This window comes from Cladophialophora carrionii (assembly GCF_000365165.1).
Source record: "Cladophialophora carrionii CBS 160.54 unplaced genomic scaffold supercont1.8, whole genome shotgun sequence".
NCBI classification, from domain to species: domain Eukaryota; kingdom Fungi; phylum Ascomycota; class Eurotiomycetes; order Chaetothyriales; family Herpotrichiellaceae; genus Cladophialophora; species Cladophialophora carrionii.
The window spans coordinates 137,837-158,108 of record NW_008481833.1 but is presented as its reverse complement, the minus strand read 5'-3'; the positions used below and the strand labels follow the sequence as shown (position 1 = coordinate 158,108).

The window sequence follows — 20,272 nt, the reverse complement described above, 5'->3', positions numbered from 1 at the left end:
GTCAGATTGTGTAAAGGGACATGGCTAGCTGTCCGCCCACGGGGCATGTGTGATGCCTTTTGAAGGCAGCTGGTCCAGCTCCATGTACGCAGATGCCCAAGGATGCCGAGTTGAGCGCGCAAAAGCACGAGCAGGATGATGTAGCGAGGTGCCGACCGCACGCTGTTCACCGCACATGGCCAGCAGACAGTCGAATCCGGGGAGCAGCGATCATCTAGCCGTGCTTGCTACTAGCGACTGCCTTGCGTACCCAGTACAATGGAAGCGAGTCCAATCACCACGATCAGTGATCATCCGGCTGCTCAAGCACCAGTTTCTGACGCCACCCGTTCACTTACATAACTCTGCGTGCGCAGCATCTTTGCTTCCCTGCAAGCATGGGGGCTCTAGCCACAGAATGGAACCAGCCACTGGTGCTTGCCGTCGATCGCCCTTGAGCACATCTCGTCAGCGTTGGCGTCTCGAAAAGGCGGGACTTGGTACGAAAGGACCCCAAAGTACCGAACTGCACATGGCCATCACCTCGCCAGGACAATATCTCTTGGTCGTTGATCCGATCGCGAGAACAGTAGTGCGGCCACTCATGCCAGTGGCGCGGGACTCGCTGGCTCGCTCTGTCACTCCTGTCTTGCGGAAATAATCAGTTTCGACAGGCCTAACGCAGTCAATCAGTACGAGTTCTCCCGACGTGAAAATCTGCATCCCAAAGCCGTAGTTTCTTGTCACCGCGAATTGAAGCCAGGGTCAAAGAGTCCGTGTCCGACAAACCTAGAATCAAGTTTACTTATGAACATCTCGCCGCCCAAAGTACACGTTGCCTCAACGTTCTGTGCGACAGGAAAGTGCGGGATTCTGAGCCGGTCCACAACCAGTAGGATGCTGTTTACAGCTGATGTCTATCTGTCTAATCACTCGCAGTACATGCACAGAAACTGCCTTTCGTGGCACTGTGTCCTTGGCTGGGATAGTCGTGCAGCGACTGGTTCCTTGACTCCGTCATTGCAACCGCGAAGGCCCTCTCATTTAGTATCGAGAGCTTCCATAACGGCTGCCATATCCCTCACCTTCACCTTCGCCTTCACCCTCACCATGTCGGCGTCTGCCGCCACCATACCCCTCGTTCTCCTCGCCACGAGATCCATACGCGTCTCCTCCACCATAGCGCTGCTGGCTTCGGCCATAATCATCTCGACCACCCCCTGAAGAATACTCGTCTTGCTGGGAACTGCCGAAAGCGCCAGGGACACTGTAGGCCTCTTCTTGACGGGATCCGTAGCTTGTTTCCTCCCGACGACCATAACCTGAACCGCCGCCATAGCCACCCGAGCCATAATCTGTTTCCTCTCGACGACCGCCACTGAACCCGAAGCCGGACTGTGGTTCTTCGCGACGGCTACCGTAGCCTCCGGAGCCGAAGCCGCCTTCCTGTTGACGTCCGTAGCCAGAGCTATACTCATTGTCGTTGTCATTTCGTCGTCGGTCTCCACCACTAAATCGGTTGTTGTCATCGTCGTCGCGTCGTCCGTACTGCTCGCGGCGTTCCTGGTGACCATAGCCCTCTGAGGCTCCGCCGTACCTGGAGCTTTCCGTCTGCTGGCGTCTACCACTGCCGCCGTAGCCGCCGGAGGAGTGGGACTCCTCGTCACGGTTGTGGCGGCGGTGGTTGTTGTCGTCGTCGTCGTCATCATCATCATCATGACGGCGCCCTTGGTGGTGTTCCTGACGGTGTCGCTGCGAGCTTTCATCGTCATCATCGCCATAGCGTCTAAAGACCTCCGTTAGATTAGCTGGTCCGGGTGGAGGAGATGCGTACCTTGTCTCTTCATGATATCGTCCCTCTCCACTTCTCTCCTGACGATGCACCTCGCTCTGCCAACCACCACTTGATGTCTCGCGCTGTTCCAATCGATTGTATCCTTCGTGCCGGCGCTCTCCGCTGTCACCATAGGTCCGTGAGTACTGCGCTTGACCATATCTATCGCCACCTTGGGAGTGTCCAACTTGCGTGACAGTCTCGGTACGGGAATGATCTTGGCGGTTGTATGACTCTCGCTTAAAGGTCTCCTGGCCTTGATTGAGACCGCCGCCAAGGATATCGCCGCCGACTTGACTAGCGATGCCGCCCACGAGAGAGCCCAGGACACCACCGCCCAATGCTTCACCCGCCATTCTGCCAGCTTGGTCGCTGATTCTCTGGACATTGGGTGGTCGCTGATTGCTCTGGTTGTTGCCTCCTAGCGCCGAACCGATGGCGCCGAGCGCGTCGCCTGCAATGCCACCGCCAATTGACGACTGGTTCGTGTTGTAGTTCAGCTTTGCCATGCCAAGGGGACGGTTGCTGCCATGACCATGGTCCTTAACCCCTGGCTTGTGGTTTCTCCCGGTCTCGACTCCACGACGGCTGAGCTGTTCGCGAAGACCGTCCTTTTCGCGCTCGGATTTTCTGCGCCACCATTCTTCGACCACGCCGAACATCAAACGGCGACCATCACTGGCACCGTCCTGGCCGTAATCACGCAGGGCGGGGTGATGTAGCACACCATGAATGACGCGATTGAGCGTGCGTTCGACATCGATAGACTCGTCGTCCCAACATGCAACGATCTGTGGAACAACCCATTTCACCGTCTGTCGCGCCACTTTCCCTGCGGGCTCGTTGAGCACATTCGAGAAATGATCCTTTGACAACATAGAATGAGTGGGATCAGAGGAGTGGTCATCGTTGAACACAATATGTTGTTGAGCCACGCTGGACTGGATGATCTCATTCGAGCCAGTGTTGAGCTCGTTTTTGACCTGGTTGATGATCGGGACAACATATGGCGCGAGAAGGGAGAAGACAAATTTGTTGACTTCCTCCTGGATGTTTTCAATAAGGTCAGGCAGGATGGGGATCTTCTCGATGGTTTCAGTGATGGACTGCATGATCTCATCGTGCCACTCGATAATGGGGTAGATCTGCTTCTGCACATCGTTAATGTACCGAGTCCACTCCTCTGGTTGACGAGGGCTGATGTTGGTGTTTTGCATTTGATGATTCAAAGCATTCTGCTTCAGCTCGTTGGCTTTTCCTGATTCATCTTTGCCGCCAAAGACCCCCGAGGGAACCTTATCGAGGAGGTCTTGGAGGATACTGTTGTCTTGGTTCCCATTCTGATATTGCTGCAGGGTGTTGTCAAGTTCTTCGATTTCGGATTGCGTTGCCTTGTCGTCGAACTCGCCACAGACCGAGTGCAGGAAATCAACACCGCCGAACGTGCCTGTAACGATGGGGAAGACAGGATGTCGGACCTCGCGGAGCTGGATTGCAGTACGGCGGCCTACATGGGGGAATACGTCGCGTTCACCCAATTCGATGAGAGCGAGTTCGACGTAGTTGGAGTGTGCAGCGTAATCTTCCAAGCAATGGCTGGCAGTGCCTAGCAAGCGAAGCGCTTCGTAGAGGTCCTTCTTGTTCTTGTTCCGAGCATACTGCCGTCCGAGTTCAATGCTCCGGCCGAGGAGCTTCCGCACAAGCCCGGCCGACGTGTCAATGCCCATACCTTCGGACGCAATGTAGTTCTTGAGGCCGGTGTTGGGGTTTATGGACAGTTCTCGGCGTTCATCCACCGGGCCGCGGAGGCGACGGTCATATTGTCTAGCGTCTTGATTGTCTGCATAGTCCTTGGGATTGCTTGTTACGATTAGCATGGGCCAGACGAGAAAAGACGCGACTCACTCAATGTGCTCCTCTGGTCTGTAGCAACCGAGTCTCTGTGTGGTGACTTCGAATTCGCCAGAGCCGTATCCAAAAGACATGAACCCAAGGACCCAGAGCAAGATTCGAATGGCCTCTGCGCTGACATACTTGACGGTGCCAACATCCACAGCCTGGCTGTAATCCCGCAGCCAGTTACCGAAATAGACCTTTTGGAATGTCAGATCAGAGCTGGGTCAACGGCAGTAAAGGGAGATGACTTACTCTCTTGACGTCAAGTTTACTGAATTCCTTGCCGCCCATGGCGCGAGAAGCAATGATGGTCAGTAGGGTGTCTTCAAGGTCACCATGTCGCCAATTCTGCCCCTCGATCTTGGAGGTGGATCCGATATTGCCTGCGCCAAAGGCATGAGCTGGTCTCGCCAGGAGAATGATGCCAATGGCACAGAGAAAGACCAGGTGAGTGGAAGATAGAGCCATGGCGGCTTTTGATTTGAGATGGTGTTCTCCGCGTAGCCTTCAGTGTCGGGTGTGTTTATGGCGGGGTTGTCGACAGCTGGAATAAGCCGATCTCAAGCCTCTCTCACAAGTGTCAGCCAAATTCTACTTATAAGGACGACGCTTGAAGCTTTAAATAGCTACCTTCTAGATTGACAGAGATGGTTTTGTAACCGCAAGCAGGCTTAACGAGGTTGACGAGGTTGAGGTTACGTGGAAGGTGACGCTGAGGTGAAGCCAGGGTGAGGGACAGATGAAGTCTGCCAATGTTTCATCTGCAGGTGAGAACCAATCGCTGTTGCAACTTCACACCGGTGCGTCTTGGCGATGCTTATGTTTGGGCATACGAATTCCCACCTACGACAGCTGTCTGTATCCAGTCAGATCTCAGAGTTGACCTGGCCTGGTTATGTTGGGGTGCGAAAGGTCCCTTGCTGCCACTCGCAGCAGCGAGGCTTTACAGGGGCTTGGCATCGCCACAAGGCTGAGCTATTCTTCACTCAGATTTTGGCGCGTTTGCTTCTTGCCGCTTGGCTGTCATCCAGTCACCCAAGGGCTTCCATATGGCGAGCTTTTCTGCTGGTCTCAACGTAGCGGCCAGGCCACTGGTAGATGTGGCCACATAGGTTTTTGCTCCAGGCCACGTCAATTCTCCGTCTTTCCAGGTTCTTCCCAGCTGCATGTCCTCGTCCTGCCATCCCCAACGGAAGTCCGGGTCCTTGGAGCGCTTCAGACCCTTCTTGACCATCCAGATAGTCTCCCAGATACTCTTCCCAACGATAACCACCGCCTCTGGTTTATAAAGCGCAATCTTCTTGTCCAATAGGACAGCACCCTCCGCCATTTCCTCCTTGCTCAGACCATCTCCACTCCGTGTCGGCCGAGCACAGATATTGGTGTTCCCGATACTGTACAAATCCATCAAATCTCTAGTCTCGGCAGGAATGTGCTTCTTTGGGGTGACGCCCGAGTCGTGTAGCAACTGCCAGAACCGATTGGAAGGATGGGCGTATGCGTGACCGGTTGCTGCCGTCATGAGCCCCGGGTTGAGGCCGATGCACACGAGCGTCAGACCGGGCCGCAAGCTGTCGACCAAGTTGTTGGGTGGATAGTGTGGATCTTGAGCCGACCGCTGCTTCGTTGTGCTTCTTCTCTTTTTCAACTTTGGCATCGTAGATGTGCTATCATCCTGCGCCAAGATAGATCCCGGCTCTTCCTCTACTTTGATGCCGTCGCTGTCACTTGCTTCATGAAGCCGAAGTCGTTTTCTCGGGGACGGGGAAGCGCTGGAGGTCGTTGACAGAATCGCCGACCGTGGGCTGGAGAGTCTGGCCGAGCGCCGCAGACCTTCTGCTTCCTTCAACGGGGAGTATGTGAACTGCGCCATGCGAGCTCTGAAGGCTTCGCCTACAAAATTAGCAATTCATCCTTCCGAGCACGTTGGGGTGTTCTCACTCTGGTCATCAGCGGCAGGCGCTTCCGCCTTCATCTCCAGCGGGCTGTCCTCCATTTCTATCGTGCAGCTCTCTCGGTAGATCAGAAGGAGTATCCTCATGGAACGACATTCCCTTCCGGCGTACCACGCCGAGCCATTGCCACCGCCTCAAGGCTTGTCAAACCCTACCACACCGTCATTTGACGTGCACTGTCGAGTTTGCAGTTATCCTCCAGGTCGAGGCTTTCTAGTGAAGCTCTTTGTGACGAGAGCTGCCTCATAGCGGTCGCATGTTGCTTTCCCGCAGTCACGACCGGCTCGCCAGAATAACGCTCTTCTGTCCCGCTAGCCTCTTCCAAACAGGGAATTATGCCGCTTTTGGGGCGCTGGGCTTGACACTGGGACGACTCTTCAGCACTTGTCTTTTCAGCCAAAGTAATGTTGAAAGAATAGCAGGACTACAAAATCATATGTGACGATGCTTCAGCCACGAATATGGATCCGTGGCTTTGTTGTCAATGGGCGCTCTTCCGCCATGAGATCTTGGAAAGCCAGGTCCAAAAGATGCCGAAGAGAAGTATGCCATTATCTACTCGGTGAGCTCCAGAGAAATTCGTTCCTCCTTGCCAGAGCTGCCACAAGGTAAATTTGTGGCGTAACCCATATGAGCTTCCCTGCGCTCCCTATAACTTGACATGCACGGCTTTGCATTGTGTCATGTCCCGCAGCTCTTCGAAGCAGTCATCCCTTCCAATCCCCGATTGCTTGTAGCCTCCGAAAGGCATACCGAAAAAGTGTGTGCCGACCGTGTTCACCCAGACTGTGCCCGCCTCGATTCGGCGCACCGCAGTCTGCATTGTCTTGATGCTTGAAGTGAACACCGCCCCTGTCAAACCATACTCGACCGCATTGACGTCCTTGAAGAGTTGCTCCTCGTCGGTCCATTTGAGTATCGACAAGATCGGACCGAACACTTCTTCATTGGCAATGCGCATCTTTTGAGTCACGCCGGAAAAGATAGTCGGTTCCACGAAATAGCCGCCCTTGGTGTCTGCACCCTCAGGGACTTTGCCGCCGAGCACAAGTCGCGCACCATCCTTCTTGCCAACTTCGACATACCTCAGCACGCGGTCTTGTGCTGCCTTGCTCACGAGGGCGCCCATCGTCGTTTTCGGGTCAATCGGATTACCTGGCTTGAAGGAGGTGGCGATCTTGTCGCGGACCCGGTCGAGGACCTCATCGTGGAGAGCTTCGTGCACGAAGACCCGCGAAGTCGATCCGCAAGACTGACCACACCAACCGAAATTCATACCTGCAACTACACTGTTGGTCAGGCGGTCAAGATCTGCATCCGGATATGCAATCAGGGCGTTCTTGCCGCCGAGTTCATACGAAGTGAGTTTCAAGGTGTCGGCGGCCGCCTTCTGGATTGCTTTTCCTGTCGGTACACTTCCTATGAGAGTCACTTTTCTGACAAGCGGATGCGTAGAAAGGACTTTCCCGCAATCCACCCCGCCAGACAAGATGTTGAGGACGCCGGGTGGGAAGATCCCATCGAGAAGTTCAGCAAACCGCAACCCCGAAAGCGGCGCCTGCTCCGGCAGCTTGATCACGACCGTGTTGCCCATCGCAATGGGCGCCGCAAGTCGGTTGGCGGTGAACATCAGTGGATGATTCGATGCCACAATCCTGGCAACCACGCCCAATGGTTCGCGCAAGGTGTAATTGAATGTGGTATCGTCAAGATGTGTCGTCTCTCCTTGCACGGCGGGAATGAGACCAGCAAACATATCGACATGGTCGGCAGCAAAGAAGGCATCGGCCTTCATCATCGAAACCGGATTACCCGTGTTGTAGGCATCAAGTAGGGCCAGTTCATCGGCGTGCTGACGGAGAATGTCGGCCACCTTCTTGAGTTTCTTCCCCCGTTCCAGCGAGGGAACTGCCCGCCATGCCGGAAAGGCTGCCTGTGCCGCTTCGACGGCAGCAGCAGTATCCTTGGCCCCGGCAAAGGCGACTTTCTTGATGACTTTCCCGTCTCCAGGGCTGTAGATCTCCAGGTACTCTCCGTCTTGGGGCTCTTGCCATTTACCGCCGAAGAACAACCTCCAGTTCTTCGGCAGAGATTCCTCGACAGTAGGAAAGGACATGTTGGCGACAGAGCTGAGGTACTACACCGAGACGCGATCTTCCGACGCTTCTGGCCAGAAAGTTGGGCTTTGGTTCAATCCCGGCTACTGTAGGTAGCAATCTGACTGCTCTCACCGACGAATGCAGTATTTGCTGTTTACATATGCTGCGACCTCGGATATGACGCTGGGACGTCCTTCATCAGCTCCGTGAGGCCACCATCATCTTGGTCAGAGAGTGCGAATAGCTGCAGGATGTCCAGTCAGAACGAGCCGGAAGGGATGTTCTAACGATCCGGCCACATTCCGACATGTGCGGGGTTCTTGTAAGGCCACAGTGAGAGCGGCAGGAGAGGAGGGGGGAGGGGGGTTTTACACGAGGCTGCGCCCCGTATATGTATATCGCAGAGTCTGGACGTGCAACACAAGACTTGGTCAAAAACTGGTGGATGCTGTCTCTGGATATTTTATGGCCACAGCAGAACTGACTGCGAGACATAGCGAACAGCATATTGGGGGTCGGTCAGTCACCCACCCCTCCCTTGTCACCGTCGAATTCTACCCTTGATATACGCTGCTTGTGTACAAAGCCTGACACTTGACCTCCTGGACCCAAACAACCCATACCCGCTCTCCGGCCCTCGAGTTCATGATGTTCGCATCCCGAGCCTGATCCTGCGTCAGCGGCTCAGACGCATGGATGGGCCCCGTCGGCCCTCCATCCTTCAAGTCCCCCCTTGCATTCTTCGGGTCCGCGTCAAATGCACCCCTCAGCAACGTCGCCGCCGTCTGCAACTTGGCGTTCTTGGTCGCATACACGGCTCGGTAGATCGCCCCCTTCAAGCTCGTCCCCCACGTCGTAAACCCATGACGGCGCATCAGAACGACCGCCTGCTCCGGCAGGTCGGCGTGGTGACCTGCCCCACGAGAAATGGCCGGCGAAAGCGGCCCCCAACCTCACGGTCTTGATCAGTAGGTCGTGTGCGTCGCCATGCTCGTGCTCGTGCGCGTCACTACCACCACCACCACCACCACCACCACCACGACGCGGATAACACCGCTCCACGTCGAACACGTGCGCGGGCTGGGAAGCCCATGAACCCTGCCATGTGCGCCATGGCCCGCAACGGCACGCCACTCACCGTGTAGGGCAGCATGTCGTCGGCGTGGGCGTGGATCACGCACACGACACGACACCCGCGTACCGCTTGTACAGCTCCGAATGGATGTACCGTTCCACGAGGCCCCTTTGGGGCCCGTCACGATGGGCAGGTTGGGCGCGTCGCCGACGTTGTATTCGGCCAAGTCGGCCGCGGAGCGCACAAGCGCGCGAGCCATGTTCGCCGACATGATGAACCGCGACGGGTCGGTCGGGTGGCGGATGGAGACGTGCCCGAACGCGTGCGCGTCCACGACGTGGTTGTGGTGGAGGATGTGGTTGGCGAGGACGAGGTCCTCCAGGAGCCGCGCGTCGCCTATCACGTTGTCATGCTGCAGAATGTAAACAGTACGCTGGGACAATACGGAAGACCTCGTCCCCCGTACACGGCACTGTGCACATACAGTAACACACGGCAGGTTGTGCGGTAGAAGCTTTGCTGCTCCCAGTCAGGAGGTTTCCTCCCCTTGCCTGCGATGTAGACGGATAGCACGGGACGCATACAGTAGGATGAGGTGCTTACATGGTTGAGATCAGCCGTACTCAGTACTCCGTACTGGGGAGAAGATAGCCTCCGACCCACCAACAGACACCACAGAAGCCGTCCCAACTCCAGCGCAAGTCTACCGAGACGCCGACTGAGTAGCGTCCAACTCGCCCCAGCACTGGAGATTGCGCGCTCAGACGTTAAGAAATTTCCCAGTGTGGGTTGGGGTGAAACAACACGATCCATAACCCCAGATTTGCGACAGAGATGACGACGTCCTTTTACTAGCGGCCACAGACGAGATTGGTGTTGCATGGGGTAGTGTACATCACGCGAGTACTCCGTGCTATCATTTCTCAACTGGAGCCGGGGGCACCGAAGCGAGATAGGGCATGACGCAAGCCATATTGACACGACCCTCTTGGGTGCCTCTCCCTCGCTCGACAGGAGTGTGATTGCTCCATACGAGGTACAGTACGGAGTACGTAGACAGTCCTTCATGAGCACGGAGTTCTCACTATCGACACTCCGTAGAAACAAGTCAATAATCGGAACGAGTGTCGAGTCGTACTCATAAATGGATGACGCCAATTTCCGTCGCGCTTTCGCGGCGTGATAGCCTACGCTCCTGATGCATCGCAAGTACCGAGGATTCGTATGCCACTGACCACTCGACAGATGACCACCAGGTCTGCGGACGACTCGCGCTGCGTAAAGCCCCCTTGACGAATTGGTTCGAAGCGGTTCAAGCAGGCTATGGAGTACGGAGTACACACTACGTAAATTGCAAAGGGAGCGAATGATCGTACATAGCTCGCACGGAGAGGGAATGACTGGTCGTGCTGTACATTGTGTACTCCATACCCTGTACTCCGTACACTCGGTCGCGAAGACAGTCGCTTTCTTGTTCTTGCTTCCGTGTGATTAGGGTAACGTAACCAAGAGGCAAGCACTCACTGGTACTGTAATTAGGGTCTTCCTTTGGCAGATGGTCTCTTCGCTGTGAACCCATTTACTCCGTAATGTATCGGGCATGGCAGCTCGGGATCGAATCCTATGTTCCTCCTCCGTACGGAGTACATCTTCACGGTTCCTGCCTGCGCTGTCGAAGTAGAAGTAATCTACAGTATGCAAAAGTATACTGACTGTACGGAGTATCTGCACGTTCAACGTGAAAGCTCCTTCATTTATACGCAGTATAATGTGTACATACGGAGTACATGGTATGCTCTCTAGCTTATGCTCTGCTCAACTCATGACATCTTCCCCATGGAGTACTCCTTATTGTGCTTGGCTGCGAACTTTCACCTTTTCATTGCAATTGCTATTCCTTATTGCACATCTGTACAAATAAACAGACAAGAACTAGTATATGAAATCAACAACAGGCTTTGTATTGCGCACTATATGCTATGCCAGGTGGAACGACCAATGCTGTGTCCACACACATGGGAAACCAAACCAAGGAAAATCATTACAACGGTGCGAGAACGGAGACCCTGGCGTCGCGCTTTTCGCCAAAACCAAGCAAAGCATTTACATGGCAAACACCAAGGCGAGCAGGCCGAGCGACGCACCCGCGAATGACACACGCACCGACGAAGCCGCGCCCGTGAAGGAGGCGATGCCGGTGGTGCTCGTGGTGGAGACACCCTCGTTCTGTGTCGATGTGCCGCCGCTGGAGTGGCTGGACGTGCCCTCGAGGCCGGGGTAGTTGCTCACGCCGTTGCTAGGGCAGACCTTGCCGACGTCCGAGGGTGGCTTGGGGAAGTTGTCGACTCCGTCGAGGATGGCGACGGCCATACCGCCGGAGAAGTGGGTCTGGACGTGGCAGTGCAGGAGCCACGCGCCGGGGGTGTTGACCTGGTACCGGAAGATCATCCACGTGCCATTGCCTTCAGCGGGCATGCTGGTGAAGCCGTCCACGTAGGGCGGGGTCTGCGTGTTGATGGGGTAGCCGGCAGCGATGGCATCGGCGGTGTTGGTGAAGTTGAAGTCGCCGACGCCGGCGCCGATCATGTAGAACTTGTTGGCGTGCTTGTGGATGGGATGCGGCTCGGCCACGGGGCCGGCAACCTTGATGATCAGGTCGACCCACTCATTGCTGTAGGTCTCCAGGATGAGGTCGCTGGCGGGGATCTGAGAAATGTCCTGCCACAGCAGAGGAGGGTTGGTGTCGTCGTTGCTCTGGTCGTACGAGTCGGTTCCGGAGAGAGTCCAAGCCCAGGCCTCGGTCGGTTCGACGGGTGACTTCTGGATGTCCAGGACAAAAGTTCGGTCCGCCGATGCGGCGGGCGAGCTGGGAGGGTATGGCGCGGCGAGGCCAGGGTTGAAGGGCACGACGGTCGTGGTGTTCTGGCTACCGTAGTTCTGGGTGGCAATTCCCAAAGGCGCGTTGCTTCCACCCTTGTACGACAGGACACCGAAGCCAGAAATGACCTGGTTGATACCCTCGTTCGCAACGCGGATGGTGTAGTCGCCAGGTGTCTGGTCAAGCTTGACGAAAAAGGAAACACGATCACCGTTGCTCAAGCTGAACTGGTCGACGACCTGGGGGACGATGTAGTTGCCGTTGACCTCGTAGATGTACAGCTTGTGGTTGTCGATGGAGACCTTGACAATGGCAATGCCGGCAGAGCTGATGTAGCTGAAGGCAGCCCAGCCGTTGGAAGGGTCAACCACAGTGGTATAGTTGGCGCCGCCATATCCGATACAGGTGTTGTATGCATCATCGGGCAGAGCCGCAAGGTTTTGCTGGGCAATGTACTGACCACCCTGGATGACCGGGTTGTTGGGAGGAGCGCAACCCTTGGCAGTCAGGCTCGTGCCGTTCAGGATCAGGGACTCTTGAGGAGCGGCAGAAGCGGCGAGGAAGTCGGCGGTGGGGCAGTACTGGGAACCGAAGCCGTTCAACGTGATGGAGTCACTGCAGGCCCAATCAATGTTGGCGGCTTGTTCCACAGCGAAGAACTCGTCAAAGGTGTATCGGTTCCAGTCGGTGACAAAGACCGGCTCAACAGCCTCGTATGCGGCGGTCAGCGCATCAACAGCCGAGGAGTCGATCTGGCTGAAAGGAGTCTCGGCATCGTCGGCGGGGGCAATGAGGATGGCACCATAGAGACCGTCCATCATCTGTCCCTTGTAGTGGGCGTGGTAGAAGTACGTCCCCGACTCAACTGCCGCCCACTGGTACTGATAGGATGTGCCTGGTTGGATGACATATTGACTGATACCCGGGACACCATCGGACCACGGGGTGCCGTTCTGTCGGATACCGTGGAAGTGGATGCCGGTGACATTGGGAAGGTTGTTGTTGACGGTGAAGTCGACACAGTCGCCGACCTTCAACTTCAGAGGGGGACCCGGCAGCGAGCCGTTGGTCAAGATGGCGTTTCTAGAGATGCCTTTGCTCGGGTCCGTCGGGGCCCAGGTAAGATCGACAACGAAAGGAACGCATTCTGAGGCTTGCGAGCAGACAGAGTCTGAGCTGCCAGCTGCAACTGATTGAATGGATGAAGCGAGTGTGATGGCAGCAAGTGCCTTGAAAAGGCGTGTGAACGCCATTATTAGTATGCTAGCGAGCAAAGAAAGAGAGACTGAGGTAACTATCGTTTGTGAAAGAGGCAAGCAAGAAGGAGTGAGGCAGCAGGGGAGGAATAGGACGTCTTATGAACCAAGCCATGTCCAGCAAGACAAGCATCACAAGCATCCATCCTCCAGCGACCAGCGCCCAGCGCCCAGCAAAGCTATTTTCCCCGAAGTGGCTGCAGATTGGAAGGACTGGGGCCTGCCAGCCATCCTGGCAAACATGCGGCGGCGACAAGGTTTGGTGTTTTGGGTCGCCAGAGCCTCCTTCGCCATGGCCGCTTACCACATTCACGATAGTGGGATCCATGCTACCCACTCAGATGGAGCCTTCTGGAGCCGGACCAGCCTCTCCCCATTTATCAATAGTGTAGGACGCAGTGACAGCCTCAGTGCTCGAGTAAGATGTCAGCGCGGAGGCCCCTTTGGCGCCGTTAAACTGCATGCATACACGAACGGACAATTGGTGAACGGCCGCCACGGACAAGCTCTCTGCAGAAAACGTGTAAGACCAGCACATTCAGTGAATGAGACCGTCTGGCGATCTCGTTTGGCTGAGATTGCGCACCAGGAAGCCCCAACAGACGGCAGCTTGTCGTCCTTTGGAAACAGGGATCCGGCCCAGCTTATGCGTGTGAAAGGGGGGGCAGCACTCCGTTTCGCAATTCAATCAGAGATGACAGTGTGATCCATCGTCGGTGGATGAACCCAGCGACCACAAACACAACAACCCTAGTGTCACCAGCCTTGGGATGTGGTTTGTGCCCTGTTACGCGACCGGGCCCACTTGGCGAAGCTTGACACCCACAAGAAACCGCGCCAAACACGCCACAAGGTCTCTTAGCGGCGTCAAGCATCGGGGGCTAGAAGCTTTTCTCGCTCAGCTGAGGTGCGCCCCATTGCTCCTTCCAGCCTATTTATCGCCGGCTCCAGCGAAGCCTCGCAACGCCCGGTGGCCTGTTAGCCTGGATGCTTTGTGCTTGTCCCAAAACAAGCACCCAACAGGCCACTCAATCTGCCAGCCCGCCAGCCAGCCGAGCGTCATCCAAATCTTGAGCGAGACAAGCATTGGGTGAATGGTTGACTGGATCATTAGAGTGATCGTCATTGTACCCAGTACGCTCGTCCTTAGAAATCATTTTAGGCTTGCCACGCGCGGATCGCGATCAATACGCTGCCCATATCAATGCGGAGGCTCGGCGAGGAGTGGCAGGAGACTTTTGTTGCGCCCCTGAATTCTGGGACAGTCGAGAAGCTGCAGGCACAGCCGTGCTTGTTCCGAGCTGTGGGTGCGGTGAGTCACGGGTCGTGACATTCGCAGGCGAAAGTCCTAAAAATAAGCCCATCCGGTTGGAGCAGAGGCTCGGAGACAAAAACAGGGAACCGGATGCAGACGAGCCGCGTCGAGTGGGTGTGGAAGAGCGACAGAGAACGAGCCGAGAGGGAAGAAGGCCTCGGTTGGCCGCACGCAGCAGGATGCTTACGGTCGAGGCCATTCCCTCCTGGTGCTAGTGACACAGGGAGGCGAAGGGGGTCCCTGACCTCGTACGAATTGGGTACTCGTACTGCTGATGCTGACTGTAGCCACTTGCTGCTTCCGATGCGAGCGTTAAAGTTATCACAGTTGCGAAGTCCAGAGTAGCTCGTACGAGTACCTCGTACGAGGAACTGTGGGTGAGTGGTGGGTGAATAGTGGGTAAGTGGCAGGTGAGAGGCGGGTGAGCGGCAAGTGAGAGGCAGGTGAGTCGTCACGTGAGCTGCATCAGCTGAAATGAACCTGGCACCACTGGCGCTGCGACGATTACATTCGCATCAGAGAAAAGTATTGTGTATGAGTACTCGGCAAGAATAGACTCTCTTCACAACCGATGCCTTGCTGGGCATCTCTGAACCACCCTCAAGGAACCTAATGCTCGCATCGACGAACGCCCCGGACGCTGAAAATGCTTCCCAAGCTCTCATCCCCGCGTCTTGGGAGATCTCGGAAAACTCATAAACTCCTTCCTCGAGGCTCGAGATCAATTCGCAGGATTCGAGCCCTCGCGGAATGTAATCGACCCGGCGTCACAGGCGATCCTCTGGTGTGATCACCTTTCCTCCTGCCTTGCCACGTGCGTGATCGATCGCGACTCAGCTCCGCCCATAGTCTGGCTATTATTGCTCAGTGATCATTACTCTGTGAGGAGTACCTCGTTCCGCCTTCTGCGACAGGAGTGAGATGATGCAGAATCCTTTCGGTCCCCGGATTGCTCCTACCAGCATCAGCGCTATCAGCGCCAGTTTAACGGTTCTACTTTCGCTCCAATCACTGTCATCGTCACACGGTCGATCCTTGGTATCCGCCGCTGGAATCGGGCCTGCAATCTCCTCCAACTTCCCAGATCCAGGCCTGGCACTCGACACCAGCACAAGGACAAGCGGCAACGGTTCCCAGCATGGCACCTGGTATGCCTTCAGCACCCAGACAGGCGAGATCAACGTCCAGATGGCCTCGTCACCAGACTTTTCCAGCTGGACGCTGCATCGAGGCTACGACGCTCTGCCCACGTTGCCAGCCTGGGCGCGCAAGCCACCGGACGCAGGCGTGTAAGTTTTCAGCTACCTATCTATGCAGAGGGCTGCCTCCTTCTATGATGCAGTACTCCGTAGTGAATTCCCATATTGCTCCTTATCTTGCATACAGCAGGACGCTAATGCACGTGGCAGCTGGGCACCGGACGTTAACCAACGGCCCGATGGATCCTGGGTCATGTACTTTGCGGCCGTAGGGCGTGCTCACCCGCAGAAGCACTGCATCGGAGCTGCAACCTCGCCCGACGTGCAAGGCCCCTATACGCCGATCGAGGATCCCATTGTGTGTGAGCTCGCTCGCGGTGGCAACATCGACCCGAATCTCTTCGTCGACCCCGTCAACAATGAGAGCTACCTCGTTTACAAGGTCGACGGCAATGCCATTGGCCACGGAGGTGCGTGCGGAAACACGAACGCCCCCGTGCAGCCCACGCCGCTGTACCTCCAGCTGATGGACCCGGAGGACCTCACCACCCCGATCGGCAAGCCGGTCTACCTCTTCTCCAACATGCAGAGTTTCAAGGAAGACGGCCCCAACGTCGAAAGGCCGTGCATGGTCTTTCGCAACAACACCTACTACCTGCTGTACAACGCCCGATGCTATGCCAGCCCAAACTACCGCATCGACTACGTGAGCTGTGTTGTCGGCGTCGACACCCACTCTGGCGTCCTAGGCTGTGACTGGGACGCGCTGAAAGCCAAACAACAACTCTCTCCGCACCACACGCTGCTGCGCACCGGAGACACCGTGTCCGGCACCAAACTCACCGCCCCCGGCAGCATGGACGTCAGTCCTGATCAGAGACGGGTCGTCTTCCACGGCGACGTCAACCTCGATTGGTTCGCGCCTCACCGCCCCAGTTCCGTCAAACGCGACCGAGCCATGTTCGCGGGCGAGATTGATTTCGTCAAGTCAGATTTACGCATCACTAAGCTCTTCTGACGGCTGGGGGGCTGCTAAGAAACGCGAAGGAACCGAACACCGAAGCTTGGGTATTGCTTACTGAATGTTGTTCGTGAACTGTCAGCGAAATCGCCCAGCCCGGAGCCCGGCATCCATCTCGTGTCAGACTCTCGTACGAGTACTGTGTACGAGGTACATATTCTGATGCTTGGTTGCCTAACTCGTAAGTGTACTGAGGCCACCACCCGCCATACACCGTACCATGTATGCGAGGGTCGGGCCCCCAGAGGTACTCTTCACCACACGCTGAAGACGCGTGATGTGGATTATGGACCGGACACCGAGTTGCAGTCTGCCCGCCTCAACCATTGAAAATGCATTTCACACAGAGTCTGATCCTTCACGAATATGGCACACCGCCTATGATGGCCGCTATCGGATTTTTGTCTTCTTTTTCCTCTTCCTGGTCAACTCGACATGGTACTGTATCTTATGTCACACTGCCCTTCCATTACAGTTGAAATGGCCAGCGATGGCGCTATGAGATATGCGAAAAGACCACTAGGCGATACTGGGTTACATTATTCTATAATTTGATCAGCGACGGCGCTATGAGATATGAAAAGGAGACCCTCACTCATCTAGGTCATGGGACCCGGAGTTCGGACAAGGACATTATATTATATTATACGGAGTACGATACTCAACGCCAGGTTCAAGTTCAAGCTTGAGCGTGCACCATAGCCGTAGCTGAGGGTTCCTGACCACCACGAAACCGTTGCTTGCTACATCGACATACGCATCGTCTCCGAGCATTCGACTCGTCATTTCTCAGGCGTCGTCAATCTAACCTTGGATTTAAACAGTTCTGCAGTGCCTCCGGGTGGTGGGGTGGTTTGTGCTTCCCACGATTCCCACGTCACCCATCCCCTGGCCTTGTTGACCCCCGACGGCGGGCCAGGCCAGGTCAGTCGGATTTCCAACTGCACTGGAGATCTTGTACTCCCAACCTTGTGGCATGATGCTGTGTTCTGTACGAGTCCTCGTACTATCCTGTGCAACCTGCAAAGGGAACCTGGGCGCGCCTGTCCTGCTGTGCGACGCCGGGGAAATTTGATGGCTTGCAGCATACACAGTACGTGACGCGGAACGTATCCGGTTCCTCTGGGTGATCTCGATTTCCACGTCCTGCAGCCTCGCGCCGCCTCGTGCGCCCTACGCCAACAGAAAGGCTTCTGAAGCGGATTGAATGGGAGTTCTCAGACTCTGGGAATCAGCGTCAGTCACAGGATGAAGGTGATCGGCTTGTTCGCGCGTGCCGCCCTCTTGATCATCTTCCCCATCGAGTGGGTGTCCTTTGCGGTCGTACACCAGCAACACCACGTTCTGGGTAGAACCAAGGCTTCGTGGTTTTTCTGGACACTTAGACAGGCTGCAGCTAACCGACCTACCCAGTTACCCCTAGCCCGCACAACCGCAGCTCCCGGTGGTCGGTCAATAAGCTCCTCCCAGGCGTCGACACTGGTCAGATTGATGCCCACGTCGTCGAAAGGGTTATACAGCCTGCACTCTGCGAAAACATGCTGTGGCCCCTTTGCTACGCTGCTGTACTGCTTGATTCAGACCAGACTCTTCAACACATCCAGGTCAGCAATCCGCTCGGAGCGGTCAAGCACGGAAACAACTGCCTCTTGGAAACAAGCTTCAACATCCCGAAAGCTTTTATGCTCTGTAGCAAGTGGAACTGAATAATCTGTCAAGGAGAGGTGCAATCATGTGTGTTCGAAGCTGTCCTGGAAGTTGCCATCGTACGGAGCGTGGTTCACAACGTCGAAAGATTCATGGCTGATGTTCTTTGAGAGCGGGTCTGGTGGTGGAACCAGAATGGCAAAGCCTCCTTTTCCAATATTTCCGTCCACTCGAGCCACCGGAGATTGGGCGCAATTATCAGAAGGATCGCAGAGCAATTCAGCAGCAACGAACAAGGAATTGCCATTGGAAAGCGCCATTGCCTGGTCGAAATCGGCCGGTGAACCGTCAATGCTTCCGGTCTCAAACCAGGCTATGCATGCAAACGCCTGCTTTCTCGATAGTAACGGCGTCAACGTTTCATGTGCGCGTCCAAGGCCATCTTGCACCCAGCGACAAATGTGTATCGTGTGCTGAGTGACGTCCAGATTGACTCTTGCGCCAGGCATCTGGTCGTAGAGCGCCGACGCGATAGATAGACATTGGATTGATTTCAATTATTCAGCATCCAGGACGTTCTCTGTACCAACAAAGGAGCAGCGCTGATTAGTGTCTACCTCATCGCGCTTTAGAAGGTCGACCAGATCTTCAGGCTCGATGAAACGATTGATGACGCCAATTGCTGTACTGGAATATAGTGCTGCGGAATCAGGGTCGCCCAAACAACGGTGGAAAATGGCTATTCCGGGGAGCTCTTCGACAATTGCAAAGTCGTCCTCGATGGTGTCGAGTGGTACATAGCGTTCCATAACTTCTAGGAACAGGGACCTGGAGACTCCACTGTGTGTACTAGAGTAGTATGTTCCATCGTGCTGTGACCAACTAACGGGTGACATGAAGTGCCTTTTGTAGCCTTCGCCATCGCCCAGCTTGCAATTGCTGGTGAAAGGCTCTGGAGCACCCACCCAAGCTAGCGCAGAAGGGCAAGTGGCAAGAGCCTTGCTGGTGTCAAGTACCGAGAACTGTTCCGACATCGATGGCAGAGGTTCGAGAGGACCGCCGAGCCAGCGACGACGCTGTGCCTCTTCTCGTGTAGCCGTGTTGGAATCTTCTTTAGCAGCGGCTTCAGCTGCAATAGGGAATGCCGTTGCCAAAGACACAGGATGCCCAGGTGAGGATCGATAGGCAATTATCATTTGTTGGTCCGAGCCCTTGTCAACAAGTCGGCTGGCGATCTTCCGCAGGAACTCAATCTTGAGCTCCACGCTCCCGAGGAGTTGAAAGTAAGTTTCGGTCTGCCAAAGAACGGAGAGTGGGTATGACGAGACACTTGACCGTGACAGAAACTGCTCGCACTTGCGACTGCCGAAGGAGACCCTCTTCAGCATGGTTCTGGCAGCGTCTTCCCGGACACTCAGCAACTCGTTGGCGGCTTGGGCGAGAAACCGCAACCAGTACGGGCACGGCTTTGTCGAGCCTCCTCTGTTGATGGCATGTGATTTCACAAAATGGGATTCAAGCATGGAGATCAATCTTGCAACAGTGAGAAAGGCTCATCCCTTGAAGGCACGGTCTCGGAACAGGTCACCCAAGGCTATCAGTGCGAGATCTTTCATCGAGCCATAGCCATGGTTGTCGCTGACCGTTTTAGTGACTGTGACGGAATTTCCATAATATCGCAGATAGGCCAAGGGTAGCGACCAGAATACCCCTTTAGGTAGCGTTAGAGACGCGGATTTGACCCCAAGGGTGAGCAAGCCCCCGTTCGGAAGTAATGAATCTTTTTGTGCAACGACCTGATTCGAAGAACTTCCCAAGGCCAACATACAAGCCAGAAGATGAGTAAGTATGGCATCACGTCCTGACGTCGTGGCAGCCCAAATCGAATTGCCATCAGCACCAACGAAATCGGCAAATGCACCGTTGTCTCTGCTATTGCCAGGCTTGGCGGTCGGGCTTTCTGCTATCTTTGAGACACGAGCCCTGTAGGCTTTGACGAGATAGGGGACCTCCGGTAGGACTGAGCGGAATATGGCGCCAAGTTTCGTTGCGGTGACATGTTGTAGGCCGTTTTCTGCGACCTTTCGTCGTTCATTTTGAGAGGCAAGCGCTTAAGTC

The 20,272-nt window shown here is 55.4% G+C and overlaps 9 protein-coding genes across 9 annotated transcripts; 1 reads left to right on the top strand and 8 right to left on the bottom strand.

Moving 5' to 3' along the window:
* Nucleotides 1–1,023: 1,023 nt before the first annotated feature.
* On the bottom strand, nt 1,024–4,177 carry G647_08706 (uncharacterized protein; the record flags this gene model as incomplete). Its single annotated transcript, XM_008733013.1, has 3 exons — nt 1,024–3,673; nt 3,719–3,906; nt 3,962–4,177. The coding sequence occupies 3 exons, from the start codon at nt 4,175–4,177 to the stop codon at nt 1,024–1,026; spliced, it is 3,054 nt and encodes a 1,017-aa protein (XP_008731235.1).
* A 514-nt stretch (nt 4,178–4,691) lies between these two features.
* G647_08705 (uncharacterized protein) lies at nt 4,692–5,705 on the bottom strand (the record flags this gene model as incomplete). Its single annotated transcript, XM_008733012.1, has 2 exons — nt 4,692–5,602; nt 5,651–5,705. 2 exons carry the CDS (start codon nt 5,703–5,705, stop codon nt 4,692–4,694), a joined length of 966 nt encoding a protein of 321 aa, XP_008731234.1.
* Nucleotides 5,706–6,313: 608 nt separating this feature from the next.
* G647_08704 (uncharacterized protein) lies at nt 6,314–7,780 on the bottom strand (the record flags this gene model as incomplete). The annotated part of the gene is made up of 1 exon (XM_008733011.1): nt 6,314–7,780. The coding sequence occupies one exon, from the start codon at nt 7,778–7,780 to the stop codon at nt 6,314–6,316; it is 1,467 nt and encodes a 488-aa protein (XP_008731233.1).
* A 537-nt stretch (nt 7,781–8,317) lies between these two features.
* On the bottom strand, nt 8,318–10,417 carry G647_08703 (uncharacterized protein; the record flags this gene model as incomplete). Its single annotated transcript, XM_008733010.1, has 5 exons — nt 8,318–8,715; nt 8,992–9,250; nt 9,323–9,357; nt 10,270–10,314; nt 10,363–10,417. The coding sequence occupies 5 exons, from the start codon at nt 10,415–10,417 to the stop codon at nt 8,318–8,320; spliced, it is 792 nt and encodes a 263-aa protein (XP_008731232.1).
* A 524-nt stretch (nt 10,418–10,941) lies between these two features.
* G647_08702 (uncharacterized protein) lies at nt 10,942–12,969 on the bottom strand (the record flags this gene model as incomplete). Its single annotated transcript, XM_008733009.1, has 1 exon — nt 10,942–12,969. The coding sequence occupies one exon, from the start codon at nt 12,967–12,969 to the stop codon at nt 10,942–10,944; it is 2,028 nt and encodes a 675-aa protein (XP_008731231.1).
* Nucleotides 12,970–15,211: 2,242 nt separating this feature from the next.
* Nucleotides 15,212–16,504, top strand: G647_08701 (uncharacterized protein; the record flags this gene model as incomplete). Its single annotated transcript, XM_008733008.1, has 2 exons — nt 15,212–15,576; nt 15,697–16,504. The coding sequence occupies 2 exons, from the start codon at nt 15,212–15,214 to the stop codon at nt 16,502–16,504; spliced, it is 1,173 nt and encodes a 390-aa protein (XP_008731230.1).
* Nucleotides 16,505–18,237: 1,733 nt separating this feature from the next.
* Nucleotides 18,238–18,663, bottom strand: G647_08700 (uncharacterized protein; the record flags this gene model as incomplete). Its single annotated transcript, XM_008733007.1, has 1 exon — nt 18,238–18,663. One exon carries the CDS (start codon nt 18,661–18,663, stop codon nt 18,238–18,240), a length of 426 nt encoding a protein of 141 aa, XP_008731229.1.
* Nucleotides 18,664–18,711: 48 nt separating this feature from the next.
* On the bottom strand, nt 18,712–19,542 carry G647_08699 (uncharacterized protein; the record flags this gene model as incomplete). The annotated part of the gene is made up of 1 exon (XM_008733006.1): nt 18,712–19,542. The coding sequence occupies one exon, from the start codon at nt 19,540–19,542 to the stop codon at nt 18,712–18,714; it is 831 nt and encodes a 276-aa protein (XP_008731228.1).
* A 165-nt stretch (nt 19,543–19,707) lies between these two features.
* G647_08698 (uncharacterized protein) lies at nt 19,708–20,249 on the bottom strand (the record flags this gene model as incomplete). Its single annotated transcript, XM_008733005.1, has 2 exons — nt 19,708–20,137; nt 20,164–20,249. The coding sequence occupies 2 exons, from the start codon at nt 20,247–20,249 to the stop codon at nt 19,708–19,710; spliced, it is 516 nt and encodes a 171-aa protein (XP_008731227.1).
* Nucleotides 20,250–20,272: the final 23 nt, after the last annotated feature.